General features: G+C 36.3%; 1 protein-coding gene across 1 annotated transcript; it reads right to left on the bottom strand.

The window, feature by feature from the left end:
• Positions 1-11,057: 11,057 nt before the first annotated feature.
• LOC113306685 (terpene synthase 10-like) lies at positions 11,058-15,951 on the bottom strand. Its single transcript, XM_026555595.1, has 7 exons — positions 15,660-15,951; positions 15,229-15,505; positions 14,780-15,158; positions 12,356-12,574; positions 12,065-12,203; positions 11,720-11,980; positions 11,058-11,648 (listed from the first exon to the last, which is right to left on the bottom strand). The coding sequence occupies exons 1-7, from the start codon at positions 15,825-15,827 to the stop codon at positions 11,316-11,318; spliced, it is 1,776 nt and encodes a 591-aa protein (XP_026411380.1). The 5' UTR covers positions 15,828-15,951; the 3' UTR covers positions 11,058-11,315.
• Positions 15,952-19,119: the final 3,168 nt, after the last annotated feature.

The raw sequence follows: 19,119 nt of genomic DNA, 5'->3' as shown, positions 1-19,119 counted from the left end.
AGTCGTGTTTATCTTCACTGCTTATGTTGCTTGTAGTTCTCGGGGATGGGTTAAACGAAATTACGGCTTCTCCAACGAAGGGTATACGTCTACCATACACTACATAGTTGAGAGCAGCAAAAATATCCTTGTGTGTGTTATGGAGAGATGGAGAATTTCACATACGCGCTGTAATACCCGCTATTTTTATTTACGATTTTGGTTGGATTTTGCTCGACTAATTAGCTAACCTTGTGATTTGGGTTTTTATGGTGTTGTTTTGTTTGCCTTAGCCTAATAGGTAATGCACTTGAACTTAGATATCTAGAAGACATTCTCTTATCACTTAGTAAAAGGTTAGGGTGTAAATATAACCACCTAATTATTGTTAGATGAGTTAATGGATTTGAGGAAAATGAAAAGATAATAAAATAAATAAAATAAATAATAAATATTTATATTGTGGTAATTAGTATTAATTTTTATAGGATTTAGAATAAAGTAGAAAGAAAGGGAATGAGAGAAGTAAAAGAAAAAACAAAAAGCTAGAGAGAAAGAGAAGGAGATGGAGCTAGGAATATTAGAGAAGAAGACTATGGAAAATCAACAAATGGTCATTGAATTAAAGGTAGAATGTGAAACCCTTTCTCTTTTGGTATTTTCTTTGGTTGTTTATTTTGTATGATTTTGTATTGTTAGGTTTTAGTAATTTAATTACACAAATACATATCTCCTAATGATGATCAGGCTTTTGAAATTGTTAGATAACATGATTAGGCACCTATGGTTAAATTTTGAGAGAAATACACCACAAATTCACCGTTGAATGTTAGTATAGATTTAAGTAATAGTTTTTGAAATTCTGGACAGTTTCGTTTTGCTGTGGTTTTGATGTTCTTAAGCGGTCTTAATGATGTTAAAATGATTTTAGGTCTTAACAAAAGTTGTAGATAAATATCTTATACTACCTCCGTCCCACTATTAGTTAACCTAGTAGTAAAATTTAGAAATGATTTATCTCTCAAACTATACCACGGATATTCGCAAATTTTATATCGTTGAAAAGCATTTTAAAACACATATGTAACGAATATAAACATGAGTATCAAATAATATAAAATTAACTATTAATGAGACGAAATCTAAAAACAAATAGGTCAACTAATAGTGGGACGGAGGGAGTATTTCATTGTGCTTTGGATTTGCTTAACTTGAGATTAATATGAATTTATGGTGAATATTTTGGTAAAATGATGTTATCTGCCTAGATTTTCTGATGTGTTTGTAAATTCAATAACTTTTGTTTGAACCGTTGGTTACTGTGAATTTTTTATATGTTGTATATTATGGATTCATGTGTGTCCTTGTAAATTTTGATGATGATCAGATAAACTTATTACTATGGAACATATAATGTAATATGGCTGTAGTTAACTTGTTTGCATAAATGCTTGAAAGAAATTCATGTTGTTAAGCCATGGTTGCTTGTGTTATATGTAAAAATAATTTTCAAAAGGAAATGAGTTCATGTTTTTCCGTTATATGGAATATGGTTTCATGCTAACGGCAGGTAATGATCTCCGAGAGTTAAATGGGTAATGATCCCCATGGGAACTTGTGTTTCCCGACTATCGATGGCGGCTGTCCGTGCCGGTAAACGATAGGTGGATGTACGAACCAAGGTTTTCGTATCGTGAATAAAAATGGTAATTATCCCCAAGAGCATATGGGTATGATCCCCATAGGAACTTTTGCTCCTGACCATCGATGGAGGCTGTCTGTACCGATAAACGATAGGTGGGTGTACGAACCAAGGTTTTCGTACCGTGAACTCATGGTGTCTCTGTGACTATATTAATAAGTGAATAGATATGTTGAATCATTAATGAATGACTTGTGGACAATTATTTTGGTATTGTAAACTCATGGATTTCTTGTGACAATATTAATATGTGAATCATATGTTATGATCTATATTGAATGATTTGTGGAAACCTTATTGGTTTTATGAAATCAAGCGTTGAAATACGAATTGAAGTATTTGTAGGAAATATTAGTGTTATGAACTAATGCGTGAAATCTAATTGCATGAATTATTGAAAATATTATTGGTGTTATGAACTCTAGTGTTGAATCTAATTTGATAAATTATCGACAATTGATATTGGTATCGTGAACTCATGATTGAACAAGTGAAATTAGATAATTTCTTGAAAATAATACTCATGTGGTATCTTGTTGGTTCAATATATGTATCATTGATTGCTCGAAATCATGTCGTATACTCTTGTTGTGTGTTTCATGTCTCATTGATATTGTTATGCATGTTTGAGATTGGGAATGCATTGTACTGAGCTGTTATCTCACCCTGATTGACATCCTTGCAGATTTATCAGAGTTGCGCAGCGGAAGCTAGGAATGATTAGCTTAGTGATTGTGTTGTTTTCTTGTAATTGATTGAAATGTAAATTTGAACTAAAATGTTGTTAAAGATTGTTTTAGTAAATTCAAATTCATCAATTAATGTTTCATAAAGCTTTTATCATATTTAATATAAAAATTTTAGTAAAAGAAATATATATACATAGGTCTCTTTCCGACCCGTAAGTTTCGAGTTCAGACCCTCCATGCGGGTTTGACCCTGGTCCGGAACTCGGGGTGTTACACGCGCTCTATGGTTGACTGTACAGTTTTGTAGACGGAGTCCCCAGAAAGCATGCAACCTATTTTAATAGGAAGATGGTATTTGTATACTCCTTCAGTGCCTAGTTGAAATTCCCCTAAGTCAATCTTCTCTTGGAAGATGCGCTTCTTTGCAGTCACTTGTAGGATGGTCGACGAATCTATGGATGCGGCAGTACTTAGGATCTTCAATTTCTTGTTTGGTTAGAGAACGCCTGATACGAGGTAGCTTGATAACGCCATCTTGTATACATACCTCCAAGAGTTCAATCACCTCTTCCACTGGAAAGGGAAAATCTGGCATGATGGGGTCTCATTTGACCAATGTGAAATGGGAGACGGATGCTTAGATTGTTGATAGTCGCTCACCATATGCCTTCTCTTTCCAGACTCAGTAGTGATTGACTGGAGGTTGGATCTTTTATTGGAAGGACGCCTGCTTTCCTGGACATCTTTACGATCTTTTCGTTCAACGTGAGCATAGACTTCATTTTCCTTGCCGGGAATATGAATCTTGGAAGAAGGACTACTACCATCAGTATTGATCCAAAATGAATTGTTGATAGCGTTTCCCTAAGAATGAGTACTTGTTGGTTCCTTTGATAGTTGATCCGTGAGGACTTTCAAAAGCGTGAATACTTCATCTTGCTTCTTGACAATAATAGCTTGATTCCAAAAATTATCATTCAGAATTTTCATCAAATCATGAATAGTTGTTAAATATTGAGAAACCATAGCCTCAACAAGGGTTTTGAATGAAAGAACGAATTCTGGAATAATATGTAAGGTACTGTTGGTGTTCGAAGAAGTAAAATTAGGGTTGAGAGTTTGTGAATCATTCATAAGATCAACCATCTTGAGTGAGGAAATCGAGATGAAAATTGAGAAATTATTTTTTCAACCGAGAGATTAATCTCCCACTGTGGTCGCCAATTTGTAGGAGGGTAAAAACTGATCCTGGATAAAAAAAAATGGAAAATTGGGTATTCTGGTGAGAAACGAATCTAAACCCTAAAAACATGTACTGCACAAGAGTACTTTAGATTCAAGAGATCATTTTGTACAATCCTAGCCTAAACCAAGAAATGGTCGTTCCAGTCTTGCTTCGGTCACAAGATGAAGGAGAATGGTTGATCTTAAGGAGGGAAGCAAAGAAAGTGTTGAGATCAGAATGATGAATTATGTGAAGTGTAGTTTTATGACTTGTATCAGAATATATAATTTACTTGGAAAGTGTAAGCTGTGAATCCTGGATGGTTTCTAAATACCTGTGTTGATAATTGATTATCCTGGTTGAAATACATTGAAAATCTATTTATACAAGTCATAGTCGAACACACTGATCTCGCTGGAAGTGGGAGTTGTGAAGTAGTGGAAATCATGGGTGAGTGATGAAAACCTTTTCTTGTAATTATGGGAAGACTGGTGGGTTTGTAATCCCACTACTCCTCTACATGTCACTTATCCGTTATTCCAGGAACTTTCTCTTAATAGGTATGTTGCACACCGCATGCTGTAAACCTCCAGACCAATACCCTGATGTAATCCCCCAGTTGTGACACGTTTGATGTCTCGAGTATTTGTATGAAATAGCACTTTGTCATGACTAGCATGATTTATACTACTAAGTATCCCATGTAAAATCCTACTCGTATAATTTGATTTACTTGGATGAGGTCCTTGAGTAATTCAAGTCGTATGAATAAGATTTGACGTGAGCCGGCGGTCAGAAAATAGGATATGGTGCTTTTAGGTTAAATAATTAAGTTATTTGTAAAATCGATATTTATAAAATATCGTCTGTAATCGATGCATGTAAAGCATCGTTGTTAAGCAAGCAGCTTAAGCATAGTCGATGCGTGTAAAGCATCGTTGTTCATAGTCTCCGCAGACTGGTCATGGATTTCACGTTCTTATAAAGAGCATGACCGACTATCTCCGAGCATCTTACAGGAGCTATTTGGTGTAGGTTGAGGGCGGGGTGACCGGTCCTCATAGGAGAGGGACGACCAGTAGTCATCATGGCGCCTCATTGTTTAACTCAAGTTAAATCTAGGCCGGTTAACTTGAGTGGTTGCGATGATTTACGGCAGTTGTTGGTTTCCGTTAAATTTATTTAAGATTTATAAGTAGCGTGACTGGCTTACTTTGGCCTATGATTCGGAGCCGTTCGTGCGGGCTAGGAGCGAGTGATTAGTCAAGGCCAAAGATGGGTCGCCGGTGAGCATAATGACACCTCATTGGTCGTCCAGGATTGAATCTAAGCCGCCAATTCGGCTGGCTAAGTTGAGCGGATGTGATGACCTAATTAAGAACCTTTTGGGGCCGCTCGACTGGCTTGCCTTGGCTTAGTAATACCGAACACTTCCTGCGGGTTAAGAGATTTCTGATTGGCTTGGATAATAGAGGGCACGTCGAGAAACACCATGGAACTTGTTTGGTCGCGCCAGGAAGGGGACAGGCTTGCCAAATCGACTGGCCAAGTCATATGGCTGTGATCGTTTCTCCCTGCTTTCCGAATTTTGGTAGAATTGTATTTCTACTAGCTTCAGGGGCCGGTTGCTTAGCTTGCCTAGGTTGAGTCTCGACCAATAAGGATCAAGATATCGTGCAGGCTCCAGTTTGGGGAAAAAACCTAATTTTTGTAAATTGGCAAAATTAGGTAAAAAAAAATGAATTTCGTGAATTGACACAAAATCCATCAATTTTTTGATGAATTTTGCATGTTGATACAAAATCACTAATTTTCATCCTGGAGAGCACCGCAGCTAGCGCGTCTCTGGATGAGTACCTTCATGCACTTTAATCCTGACACTTCGGGAAATTCATGCTACCCAACTGAGAGTGAACATTAGTTGTCATATCATGTCAATATATTAAGAGTTCAACCAGGAACATAACATATGATAGATACTCAGCAAGCTCCGGCATTAGTGAATAATGCAGGTAGGAGCTTAAATACTCATTAGGCTCTATATTAGTGAACAATTAATCTAGGATCTTGAGTTTCAATGCAATATGAAGAGAGACATAGGCACTCATCAGATTTTGATATATTCTTCAAATTCCCTGCAGAATACAGACATATCAAGGTCTACTACTTCTGATGTCGAGTTAGGTGAATAGACTTTTATAGTTTTCGCCCTAAACTAAACACCACCATCAACACAGTTATACGTTCTTCATGGCATCTCTTCACCTACTATGACTATTATTCATGTTTACTTTCAGTCGTCATAATTTCCGGATGAATAATAGGACGACTTCTCATGCAGTTTTCATTTCCAAAAATAATATTTACAGGGTCATCATCGTCTTCATCTCTGAATATTGACAACTATTGATGTAGTATGAACAGTCGTCAAGTTTAGAAAAGATAGATCATGGTGACTAATAACTCCCAAAAACCAAGTTCATCTATCTCCAATTCAGTTATTAGTCGTCATCCTTTTGAAAAATTAACTTGACGACGACTAGATAGTCATCAGTGTGTTGCATTTTCGATCGTGACGACTACGCACGATCAAACACAAATTTTCATGTGTCTAATTTCGCCTTTAATCATTATGGTTTGGAAAATACAACATGACGATCATACCAGTAAATTAGACTGTCGTCATTGTTTTTCGTTCTCGACCATGAAGACCAATTGCAATGTACTTGTAATGTTCAAAAATGATTAGTTTGCACGGTTGGAATAACTACGACATGATGACATTTTGTCATAATTAAAAGTCGTAATTTTGTTATATCATGCCGACCAAGCTTGTTCGGCATGTTTTTTGTTAAGTCGAGCATGACGACTTTCCATGATCTGAATTCTTGTAATTTGTAGAATTAAGCCAACAAAACCCTGTTCAATTCCATTTTGAGAAGTGTTTGGCTACAGTAATTCATTTTGGTTTCAAACTTCTCAAAAATCAAAAAAATTCCAATCTTTTTGTCTAACAAGATTTATAAGTTAAATCTAACAATTTTTTATTATCAAAACTAGCAAAGACGCATGTGCGATGCACTTGCCGATCGCACTTGCCGATCCGTTTTTAAAAACCGGAAGCACATGACGTGTGCGGGATATCAAGTACTTGGAGAGTTTGTTGCTTACTTTCTTTACACGATTTAGAGGCTTAGATGTATGTAGTCTGCAGTCATGGCTATGCGCATGCATGATACTTGTCGTGCCAATTCAATACAAGAGTATTCAATCCATGATTTTTTTCTCTAGTAGATAATTCCTGCCATAATGGCATGATAGTAGTGGTGGCGGCAGCAACGGCAGCCGACGATGATGGTGGTGGTGGCGGCAGCGATGGTCACTTACCTTAAATATAAAAGGTTTCATTTTACAACATGATGTGTTCTTCCTCAAAGAATAAGGAATACTTGAGGTTTACAGCTTTGCACAATGGGTTCCCATGTTCTTTTGCACACATACAAATCACTTGCGCTATGGGTTTCTACCTGTTTAGCAAAAACACATGAGCGATGCAACTCCCTAATGTCCGATGTCTCAGATAATGTGACTTTGATTCAAAACTTAAATCCAGGAATAGTAAAATAAATATAAGTTGACAATGAGATTAAATGTAAGGGTTGATTTAACATGAATGTTTGGGTACAACTTCATTCTCTGAGAATAGTTTATGCCTATTGCTTCACTTGTATTTCAACATAGATAGATACTAAAATAAATTCAAACAGTAAAGAGTATATATACATCTGACACTCTAAAATCACGCCTTTTGATTTCTGAAGATCCGGACCAGCAACAACAGAATAATGCTGAAGGAAGGGTTTAGCAAAAACAATATTAAGCTAACACTCTAACAGGATATGCTTTTCAACAGAGTGAACTATATATGTACAAATGGTAACCAAGTTTAGTTAGAAGCGGCATTGTCTCCCTCTGTAGCATGGAGGGTTGACAACGAAAGAATGCAAAAGCGTAAAAATTAGTCAGTAAAAACAAATATCCAGTAAAATAAATATCACTTTTTGGACCATATAATTTGTTTTTGCTAGAAAATTAACTGATGTATGTATTAAAAATCTTAATCTTAAAAATCGGAAGAGAATTTATGAATTTTCAGATGGCAATGATTTCTTATTATAAAATCGCATTGACATGAAGAAAAAAATACAATACATGGAGCTTACCAAAGCCTTGAGAAGCCCTCAAAAAATATCTTAACCAAACATCTTGGATCCTGGAGAAGACAACCGAACTGTGTGTGTTTATCGTCCATGGTATGGGTGTGATTCATGTTGGTTTTGTTCTCTTTGTTCTCTGTTGAACAAAAATATCATCTGCTTTCTTACTAAAATGGTGAACTCTTATATCTGCCGAAATAGTCACAGCAGGGATAGTGGTGTCGCTGACTGCCGATGTGAATGCATTAATGTTATATGGTGTCACAACGATCTAGGACATTTAGTTAAGCTAAAATTTTGGTTAAGCTGGACAATAATCAAAGTTGGCATTTAGTTTTTCTCTTGGAATCCTAGATCTAACCCGAGTTACACCAACACTGAACCGAGTCAGTAACAAAATCCAAACAAAAACAATAGAACTTTGATGACTCAGTAATGATTCAGTTCTTGTCTTGCTTTACATTCCTTTGGAATAGAAAATAACACCTTTTGCCCAACCTTGTTGGTTTAGACATTTACCAAACAGAACATTCAAATCAATAAATATTACAAAAACCAAAACGGTGATACAATCTAAATTATTCTTTTACTTGGAATTGATAAAATTGGATTTGAATTTGAAATTGTATTTGAAATTGAAAATAATGTACCTGGTTACGGTAGTGGCTTGGTGGTGCTGATGGCTTTGCCGGTTTTGGTAATGGTGGTGGGATTATGATGGTAGTGCTGGTTATAGTGGTGCTAATGGTGTTGCTGTTATAATACACAAAGATACAGCGTCATAAAACACATATAGTTACGTCAAGGCTAACTAATTAAGTAACAAATTAAAAAAGGAACTGAAATCATTCAGTTGGTAACCAATATGAAGCATGTTAGTGTACTTAAGTGACAGTTTCATCATAAATCTTGAAGGACTGCCTCTTATTCGTGTGAAGCAGAGTAAGAACCATATACTACACAATCGCAAGATTACTTAAACCCACCAGTATGATATACAAATTAACCGGTCGAATATATTGAATTGAACATTCAATCCCCAAATTAATAGTTTTAGTTAGAATTTTTTCACTGGGGCATTTTGTCAAATAGTTGAAGTTCATGAAAAAGAATTTGTATTTTACACAGTTCAAGTTAACCCCAAAGTTTACAATCAGTTTAATTGAAACTTTCTTTTCATAAAACCATTAAATCTAAATTGGGTTTGAAATCGAAATTGCATTTGGAATCGGAACTGAAATTAAAAAAGAGATGCATGTACCTGGTTATGGTGGTGGTGTTGATGGTGTGTAATGATTAGGTAGAGATGAATGACGGTAGTTGACGGTGGTTGATGTTGCTTGTTAAGTATTTGACGGTACTTAATGCTGGTGCTGATGGTGGTTGACGTTGTAGGTTACGATGGTATTGATGGTGTTGTGGTGAATGAATGAATTAATGGCGTCGAAGCTTGGAGTAGAGATCGAAATTTTGCAGCGGAAAAATTATAGAACACCGAGGGGATTAGAGCAGCGGTTGGTGCTGCTGCGACGGTGGTGGTCTTGGTGCTGGGTACGATGATGACGGCGCTGGTGATATGTTGTCGAAGGAAGAGAGATTCAGGTTAGAGTTTCATCGAAATTACACGGGGAGATAAGAGATATGTAAAACATGGAGGGGCACTTTGGTCTTATCAAGTGTACATGACCACCAAAATTTGTTTAAAATATAATCTAACATTATTAACTTAACTAATTCAATAAATTAATGTTAATTAATCAAGGACAAATTAAACGTTACCATAAACATTACCATAAGTTTTTTTTTTAAATGACTCTATTTTATCCTATTATACCTATACCATAGTTTCCGCGGTTGGGTTTTGTTATTTTGTGCACCCATGCACAAGATAAGAGTCGATGATTACCATGGAAAATTAAAGAAACAAATAAAATATAAGAGAGATAATGTTTCTTTGCATCGGATAATTTATTTGTAGAGACAAGTTTAAAAATCCATGAATATTTGCATTCTCCAATCAAAGAAACATTATCCTCTCATGTTTTATTTGTTTTTTCAATATTCCATGCCAATGATTGACTCTTATTTTGTGCATGGATGCACAAGATAACAAAATCCGTGTTTGTTATTATTGCCTACCAAATCAATAAAATGAATTTATTATTATTAAATTTAAAAAGGACATTCTAGTGGCAGGAATAATTGCAAGTTATGAGTATTTTACTCGGCATTCACACTCCAAGACCAAAAGAGGAGAACAATCCATCCCTTTTATAATAAGTGCTAGTAAGTTGGGCACTTTTTAGACCAGATCTGAGAAAGAAAAAAAATCCAAGAATTGTTTCATCTTTTTGCTCAGATTTGGTCTTTTTAGACCAGATATGAGGGAGGATTTCTTTTTTCTTTTCTAGTTTTAGGTAATAGTTATCGAATAAGATGTATTTATATCGTTTTTTGAGTTTTTCGACATGCTTCTTCGCCGTTGTGAGGCAAGTTCTTCAATCTTTGATGGCTGGTTCGTGGCTTGCTACTCTCGATTCAAAAACATCAACAATTCAACACTCCTTCCTTACAGGAGCATCTCTTATCATAGAAGAATACAATCAAATCAAATGGTCGGAATTATTTCCGGATTATACCATCATCTTTCCCTTATACATAATCAAAAATTGGGTATCTCTGCGGTTTATCGCTATTTCTCTTCGCGATCTACTTGTAGTTGATATCCTTATTTGTATTAGAGTTTTGATTATCTTAATGTTTTTTGATGTTTTTATTAATCTTGTAAGCGAACATATAATCACTATTTTGATTTGAATGAATTGAAATTTGTTGATTGGCCAAAAAACAAAAAATTGGGCACTTTTTGTTGGAGTTTATCCCATTAAGTTCGGGAGATGCTACACCAACCCGGACTGGGATATGAATGTACGAGATGAAAGTCCTTTTATCATTTGGATTAGGAATTGCACATAATGGGTCCATTCTCTATTTTAGTCTGTAGAAAATCTCTGTAAATTTATCATTTATGTTAAGTTTCTAAGGCTTAGTCTTATGGGGTGCTAGTCTAGCAGCTAGATTAGCAGTCAGGACTACCTCTTAACTCTTATGGGAGTGCTAATCTAGCATCTAGATTAGTAGTTCATGTCAGCCCAACGATGAACCATTCAGCGCCCAACGATGAATGGTTCAGCGCTTTAAATCTCAACCGTCAGATCAAAAATAAATCTCTCAGCGCTGAACCATTCCGCGAAAATGTATTTTTTCCAGCGCTGAATCATTCAGCGAAAATATCTAGCATGCTAGTTCACATGCTAGCAACTGGTAGGAGAGAGAACTAGTGTTAATTTTTTCGCCACACTTTTTTTTTTTGAATTACAACACTTAAGTGCTAATCAAGCACCTCCAATCTAGCCCATAAGACTAAGCCTAAACAGCTGCAAAGTAGATCCATATTCACAAATTTGTTATGGATCTTGCTTTGTGAAGCCACAAAATAAGAATTAGAATACACATTTTGTTTCTAAACGTTCAATCCCTCTAACCGGAATGGGTTCAACAATTATAGATGCAATCCGGTCTTTTGTTTCACGATCGGGAATACTAAACCCATCTCCATGTTGGTACATGAACAGACTAGTGCGAGCAAGATTTTGTGCAGTACTGATGAACGAACTTGGGAGGTGACCAGAGCGTGATGACAGAATATTATTCATCTTTTTCCACGACAGACTAATTAGATATCTTATATGTTCACGGGCAATAGTTTCCGAGGCACCAGTTTGGTGCATGCAACATTGAATCGACGTTGGAGCATCACCCCTTTCCTGCTCATCCTACACACAGAGGCCCAATATGTGAGAATGCTGTGGAAAAATCTCTTAAATAGCAAGCGCATAAACTTTACCTTTGATGTTCCCAAATCATTGGCAAGTCGGAAAATCATAGATGCCCAATAGGTGAGATCAGAGTAGTGCTGGTTGTTATCCGTCCAGTTTAGCGCTTCTTTTGTAATCTCATTATCTCCTGACAGACAATGAGCATGAAGGCTTATCAAAGGTCCTGCTACAGAAATGGACCCATTTTTTGTATACTCTTCTAATGTTGGTGTGGATTCACCGTAGTACCATGTTGCCTCTACCATCAGTGCTTTGCAGAATTCTTCCCACTGAAAATGCAAGATATTCTAATTACCACTTGTATATTCATTTAATTTGAATTTTTTTGAGAATATATAGTTGCAGGTGAATACTTTTCTCTTTAAGCACGGTAGGACATCCAAAGCATCCCTTTTAAGAATCTCGAAGGCCATCTCGTTGACAGTGTTGTAGAGAGCGAAGAAACATATCTTCATGTACTGTGGAAGGTTTTCTATTGTGTTTATGTCCCATCTGTAAAACAAGATATTTGGTAAGAAGCAGGTCGATAACGCACACTTCAGCTAGCTAGATGGCTGTAAGAATGAATAATAACAAAGGCATTGAGCTTCTAATAAAAAAAATTCAAAGAGCACTAATGAGTAACAATTTATATATGCAAGTACCTTTCAACTGCTTCTGTGAATAGCTTGAGCTCCTCTAGAGAACCATAAACATCGTAAACGTCATCAATTACACTAACCAAATAACCGACTTTAGTGAGTTGCCTCCTCACGTTTCCAAACTTAGGCTCAGACCAAAGCCCCGTGCACCATAAAAAGCACTCTGCTAGTCTGTTTCTTGCAAAGCTTAGTGTTTCGTTAAGGCCCAAATCCCTCCCCCACCTAATTCAGAGCAAGAACCTTTAAGATAAGTCATATTTCAATTATAATGTTTTCCCTCGTCTATGATCTGGGTTGTACGGACGCTCCATTTCTTGAGCCGTGTCCGCGTCCGACTCGTGTCGGACACGGGATGCTGACACGATGCATGTCCGACGCACCAATTTGCGTGTCCTGCGTTCGTCTGGTTTGGACGCACCGATAACGCGTGTCCGACGCATTTTTTTCTCATTTTCATTTAAACTTCTTCTTTTATTTTTACTATTATTAACCAAATGAAGAAAGACAAACATTTGGATCAATAATTTAGGTCTTTATTAGGGTTTTGTAATTGGAAATGACATCACTTATACTCTTAGTTGGGCATGTGTTGTTCTAAGAATGCATTTTGATTGTACCATGTGTTTAATAGTGACTGATTGTTTGACCTTCGACGTGTATAAACAAACAATATCTCCTTTTCTTTTGAAATTTATACACATGTAGCATCATATTCTAATTTTTAGGATCGAAATACTTGACTTTGCTGTATAAATACATGATTATATATATAAATAAAATATGTATATACGTGTCCGCGTCCTAATTTTCTGAGAATTTTGTAGTATCCGCGTCCGCGTCGTGTCATGTCCGCGTCTGTGCAACCGAGTCTATGATACATCTATATCACAAGGATATTTTACTTTTTTGTCAAAGGACAAAATAAGATTTTATGTCTACGTAATTTAAGTGTTTTGTTTTTTAATCCGTGGGAGAACCCCACTTGTCTCCATTGTAAGAAAGTTCGATGCCTTTTAAAACAACCTTGTTATAGGGGGCGGCATGTTCCATTAGAGGGGCGTCAAGTGTGATAACAAATGTCCCTCTTATTGGTTAGGAAGTGTCTTATAGGGAGTGTAAATTGACTAGATTACCCTCTCCAATTTTTAAGCTAATGGAATCAGAAAAATCAAAAAACTTTTTTGATTTTTTCATCTTCTCTTCTCTTCTCCTCCAACATTAAAATTGAAATTTCATCGTCCTCGATTAATCAGCGATTTGAAAAATTGATAATCGTTGATTGAAAACTATATTTCGAAAAGACCCAATTAGGGTTTAGTTTATTGTGTTTGATTTAAGTTAGTTTTGTATCAAAAATTAGGGTTTTGGATCAAAATTGAAATTGAAATTTCTGTGTTGCATGTGAGTTACGGTTGGTAATAACTCCAATTGGAACCGTAACTATAGATTTGGTCGATGTTATGGTTCATTTAACTCAAATACCAACCTACGTTCTTGATTTTGAGATAAAATGTTCAGTTACAAATTTTTTTTGCAACCGTAAATTACTTACGGTTGGTCTCGTTACTTAAGTTACGAACCGTAAGTTGTCTTCGATGTTTCATTTTCTTTTTACGGTTTGTAATTGCATCACTGTTATCAACCGTATTTAAGTTACCACTTGTAACTCAAATAACCTTACCAACCGTAGGTTAGTTACGGTTGATCTCGATTCATTAGTTACCAACCGTAATTTGTTACGGTTGCTATATGTTGTCATTATACCAACCGTAACTGGTACTACGATTGGGTTTTCCCCAAATTGAACCAGTTACAGTTGGTATTCGATACTTTTGGAACCGTAACTGAGAGTTACGGTTGGTAAGGAGCTAAATTCCAACTGTAAGTTCTTCTGAAATTTTAAAAGTTTCGATTTTTTTACGTACTTTAGATAATTTTGAGCGACAAAAAGCTAATGGAAACTAATTTAGAGATTCACCCATCTCAAATTTGTCACTGGAATCACTCATTTTGGTTGAGTGAGTCAAAATCTAGGGTTTCACAAATATCACAAAAACTTTTCTTTTCTTCTCCTCTAAACACTTTTTTTTTACTATAAGTGAAATTTGATTATCAACACTAAATTATGTAAGGGTTAATTAGTCATTTTCAGTTTTTTTTATAAAGAGCATTTCGAATTACCATGCAATGACCCTTTTTGTCCTATTCACTGCCGCCACTTTAACAGGATTGTTTTAAAATGTAAAGTGCCAACTACCAAGTACTAAGGTTGTAAATTTTGTGAAGGTATTAAGGTAATCTTGCATCTTTTTATAGCTTTATTTTTTTTTTGTATATAAATTTTTATCCGAAGGTTCTAGGATAGAATATTATAAGAATCACAAGGAAGGGGTCATGACTGATCCCCGCCGTGGTAGGTCGGTGTACCTTGAAGCGTATTTAAGTTCTTGTTGATATGTTGCTTGCACCATATTGAAGTCCAACTTAGCCAATTCAAGCAAGGAAGGGGTCATATCTTGCTTCATCTGATACATCTCTATGCACCATCTGACCTCCATTCTCGGTACTCTCCACAACAAAGGAAGCTCTAATGAATGACTAATCTCGTCTTTGATATTTTTCGACGTACTATGAATTTCATCATCATTTCCTCCCTTGGTATAATCCTTGAGATGTCTCCTTGTGAACTCTTGAATTTGGTTCAAGATTTCTTCGCCTTCGCAAGCATAGAATGAAGCTTCATACAGACTCAAAAGTCCTTCGACATCCATGCTATAGCTCTCCTCTTTGAAGCGCTTAAACACATCTGTGCACATACAGCCATCTCACACATGATTATGGTTTCGAGCGAGAGAGAGATAGAGAGATAGTGGTACCTTGAGAGACTTCGTAACCATGCTGTCGAAGGAGCCTGAATCTTAGAGCTCTAACAGACCAATCGTCTTTATAATCATGAAAACTGCTGTGAGTTTCCATTTTATTTATGTAAATGGTGTCCAGGGCGCTTCTGATCTCATCGTGAAAGTGATAATCTAGTCCTAACCTTTGGATTGTATCTATCAACGTCAATAAAGATGAGGATCCACTGGCTTCGTCAAACATTCCCCTTACATCTTCCTTCAGCTTTTCAATTCTATTACTATATATACGACTCTGTATAAACGACCAGCAACAACATGCAAAAAAGGCATTGTTAGATATAAACTCAAAATCGTATTTTAAGAAAAAAAAAAGTGTACGTACGTTTAGGGTGACATTTCCATTCCAGCTCGAGAATTGTGATCACAAAAATATGCTATGTACTCACCTTGAAATCACTAGTCAGAGACTGCACGAATGTGGGATCCCATACATTTGGTCGATAATTGGCAGACCGCCTTGCTTCCGGTGGCTTGGTGCTGGTTTGAGAGCCAGCAAAATGACGTATATTCAATCTGGTATCCGGAATGAGGAGATGGTCACAATGAAAAGCCATAGCTAACTCTAGGAATTGTTAATCAGCAGAGATGAAAATCTAGTAACTCAAAAACTTGTTGTTGCGATATTATTTTGAGTTGTAAGTACGAATGTTTATAGCGATCAATGTACTAATATATAAATCCAGGAACCCTGGTTGAACACTTGAACCCAATAAAATATCTAAAACGTGTACGGAAAAATGAAATTGTGTGATCAATAATATCTCGAGTTGTACGCAAACCCCAGATTTTTTAAAATAAAAATCTGCAGAGTATTCTACTAGTGTGATGAATTATGAGCGTACCATCATAAAATCGAACGGACCCACATCTTTTAGAAATAAAAATCTGCACATCACGTTTCCCACAGTGCAGGGAGGATACGCGGTTCTAACTGCTAACCATGTTCTATTACGACAAGTAAATTAAAATTTGATGAAATGCTGGCTTCGTCAAACATTCCCACTCGCATCTTTTTTTTCCGACTCTATTAGTGCTATAAGCCTGGAAGTACCACTGTATGAAATATCAACAGCAACGTGCAGGAAAAGCATTATGAAATTTTGAACTCAAACACCTTGTTTTAACGTAACATTCCCATTCCAGCTTGGGAATTGTGATTATAAAAACCTGTAATGATAAAAAAACTCACATCCAGTTTTGAGCCTATAAAAATTATTTGAGACTTTGTGATCCCATATATTTGGTCCATAATTGGCGGACCGCCACGCTTTTGGTTGCTTGGTCCTGGTTTAAGATCTAGTAACATGACATAGTAATGCTTATTCAATCGGGTATTTGGAATTAGAAGATGGTCACAATGAAACCTTTAACTTAGTTATATATTTCCTTTATTATCGAAAAAGAAATACTTTCATTTTTCCAAAAATAGAGAGAATAACAAATAATTAATCAGCATCAATCTTTGATCTTTCTTCGGGACTGAAGCAGTTCTGGAAAACGACATTAAAGCATCAATCTTTCTTTGGGGTTCTACACGAAAATGGTTAAGAACAGTACCATTTCGAGATTTAATTACACATTGAAAAATAGTGATTGAATTAAGTTAAACGGATGCTCTCTTGGAAATCCAAGTCCAGTTGAATGTGAGGTTATTTTTCGAAACTATAGTAACCTCGTCATTGGTCGTTTGCCACAATCGAATGGTATCGAACCCGGGTTCAACGGATTTTTGGGGAGTAATTGCATTGAGAATTGTGCATGTTAGGAGAATGTCTCAAATTTGGTTTGAAAGTGGCTAGATGCTTAGGGAATTATCATATTTTATGTTGATGCCATGGAAATTAGCGGTTCACCGGGCTAGTTGTTACAGATTTTTGGCATCAATTGATTTCAGATATTCTCATTGTTACTGAAAGAGTAACTTCGTAACCGATTTATTAGCAAAAGGGGGAGCTTTTACCGACTTTCAGTGGTGGAGTGAGCCACAATAGTTTGTTGGTGCTTCTCTGGGAAGTGGTAGTGTTGGGAAAATTGGCACCCCAAGCGCAGCAGAATCAGGATCACAAAGGGTAATTGGTGATTTGAGTCAAACATGAGAGAAATAATAAGAAATAGATAGAAGATAAAGAAGCACAGAACCAGAACACAAGATATACGTGATTCCCATTTACAGGCTGCATCCACGGCCAACACCACCAGAAAAACTTCCATTAAATCAAATACCATTACATGCTCTTTCCGCAACCTAAGACAAGCCAAAGAGTTAACAAGACATACCCGAGAACACCATTGAAGAAACCATAGAAACCGATTCTCTAAACCATTCCTCAAATCATCCTCGGGTATTCTCTTCTACACCATCTTCATAGCTGCTAACAACAGGGGAGAAACATGGAAACACTAGAAACTTGGTTTAGGGCAAAGCCCTAAACACTAAAACACCAAAATCCTCTCTCTACAAGTTTTTCTCTCACACCGACAAGGACGGAGCTAGAAATTCTATACAAGGGGGGTTAATCAACAAAATAAATTTTTAGGAGGGGCTAATAATAGACTTTTCTGGGAAATAATAGGAAATATAAAGGATTTTTAATATATTACAAAAGTTTTAGGGGGAGGCGGGAGCCACCCCTGGCTTCAACTAAGCTCCGTCCCTGCACACCGATATTGACCTTCACAGTATCACACGATCCTCCCAACAAAGAGACCAAAATCCTAAGCACAAGGATTTACCACTCTTCTAGGTTGGATTATCTCCACATCTCTAATTCCAATCCTTTATATAGAGAAACAAACTTGGCCCTTAAGAAAACTTTACTTTGGAAACAGTTTTCTTAACTTGGCCCCTAAGTTCTTTAACTTTATGAACAAGTTTGTATCAATAAGTTTTGACCAAAAGTCAAACCTATATCCACCGACATAATCTCATAATTCTCCACCACGGATCATGCTTTCAAGCATAAGTCGATCATACAAAGAATCATATCCATCTGGTTGTGTAACATCTCTATATACCAAAAGAATTACTTTGAAGCTCAAACCCGAACTTCCATCTTCGTAGAACCATCTCTTCGACCAAAACACCATGACGTTGATAAAAGTCTTCAAACCATCTTCTTCAGAAGAATACTTGTGAAATTGATCATGTTTCACAAACACCATGAAAATATTTAATCAGCATCAACGAATCCTTGCATAAACTCCACCATTGATCACCAAGAGAACCATCTAGAAGAATCACTGTTAGATCCACCTAACCAGTAAGCTAACAGCATATTGAAATCTAACCAGAAAAGAAAAATTAGCTTCAATATCATACTCTAACACATATCATGATTATCGTGTATCTGAAACAAGCCATCAAACATCTCCATTGTTATTAACAACCTTAATCCTTTAAGTGATTCTCAAAGCCATCACCAATTTGACATACTCTTTACCACCGTCACACCTAACATACTCGCTTAGAATATATACCGTGTGAATGGACATATTACTGTGGTACATGCTTCCGAGATCTGTCACATTCTTGATATTACGTGCAGGCCATCAAGAATACAACATAAACTTAAGAACATAAATCTATCACATCTCGTGCATAACTTCGAAGGTTGCTGGAGTTGCTTCTACATGAGACCTCACGACCTCATCTTTTCTTCAAACTTTGTAACCCATTATTTATGTTGTATAATTACTAACACTCTTCAAGAAGTATATAATATGTATCCCACCTCATTCGGCCTTATTCTGCATCCCATACTACATCATAAAAACAAACGAAGAACATACACTTCTACCAAGTTGAACCTCCAGTTTGTAAATCACATCACAAACCCATCTTTGTGT

This window comes from Papaver somniferum, chromosome 8 (genome assembly GCF_003573695.1).
Source record: "Papaver somniferum cultivar HN1 chromosome 8, ASM357369v1, whole genome shotgun sequence".
In the NCBI taxonomy this organism is placed as follows: domain Eukaryota; kingdom Viridiplantae; phylum Streptophyta; class Magnoliopsida; order Ranunculales; family Papaveraceae; genus Papaver; species Papaver somniferum.
The sequence above is the reverse complement of the archived record's forward strand: the minus strand, read 5'-3'. Positions and strand labels throughout refer to the sequence as shown.

Excerpts from the sequence above, each read along its gene's own strand:
- LOC113306685 (XM_026555595.1), bottom strand. The coding sequence starts at position 15,827 with ATGGCTTTTCATTGTGACCATCTCCTCATTCCGGATACCAGATTGAAT. Across the intron at positions 12,204-12,355 it reads TTCACAGAAGCAGTTGAAAG|ATGGGACATAAACACAATAG; the intron begins GTACTTGCATAT and ends CTTGTTTTACAG. Across the intron at positions 11,649-11,719 it reads ATGATTTGGGAACATCAAAG|GATGAGCAGGAAAGGGGTGA; the intron begins GTAAAGTTTATG and ends CTCTGTGTGTAG.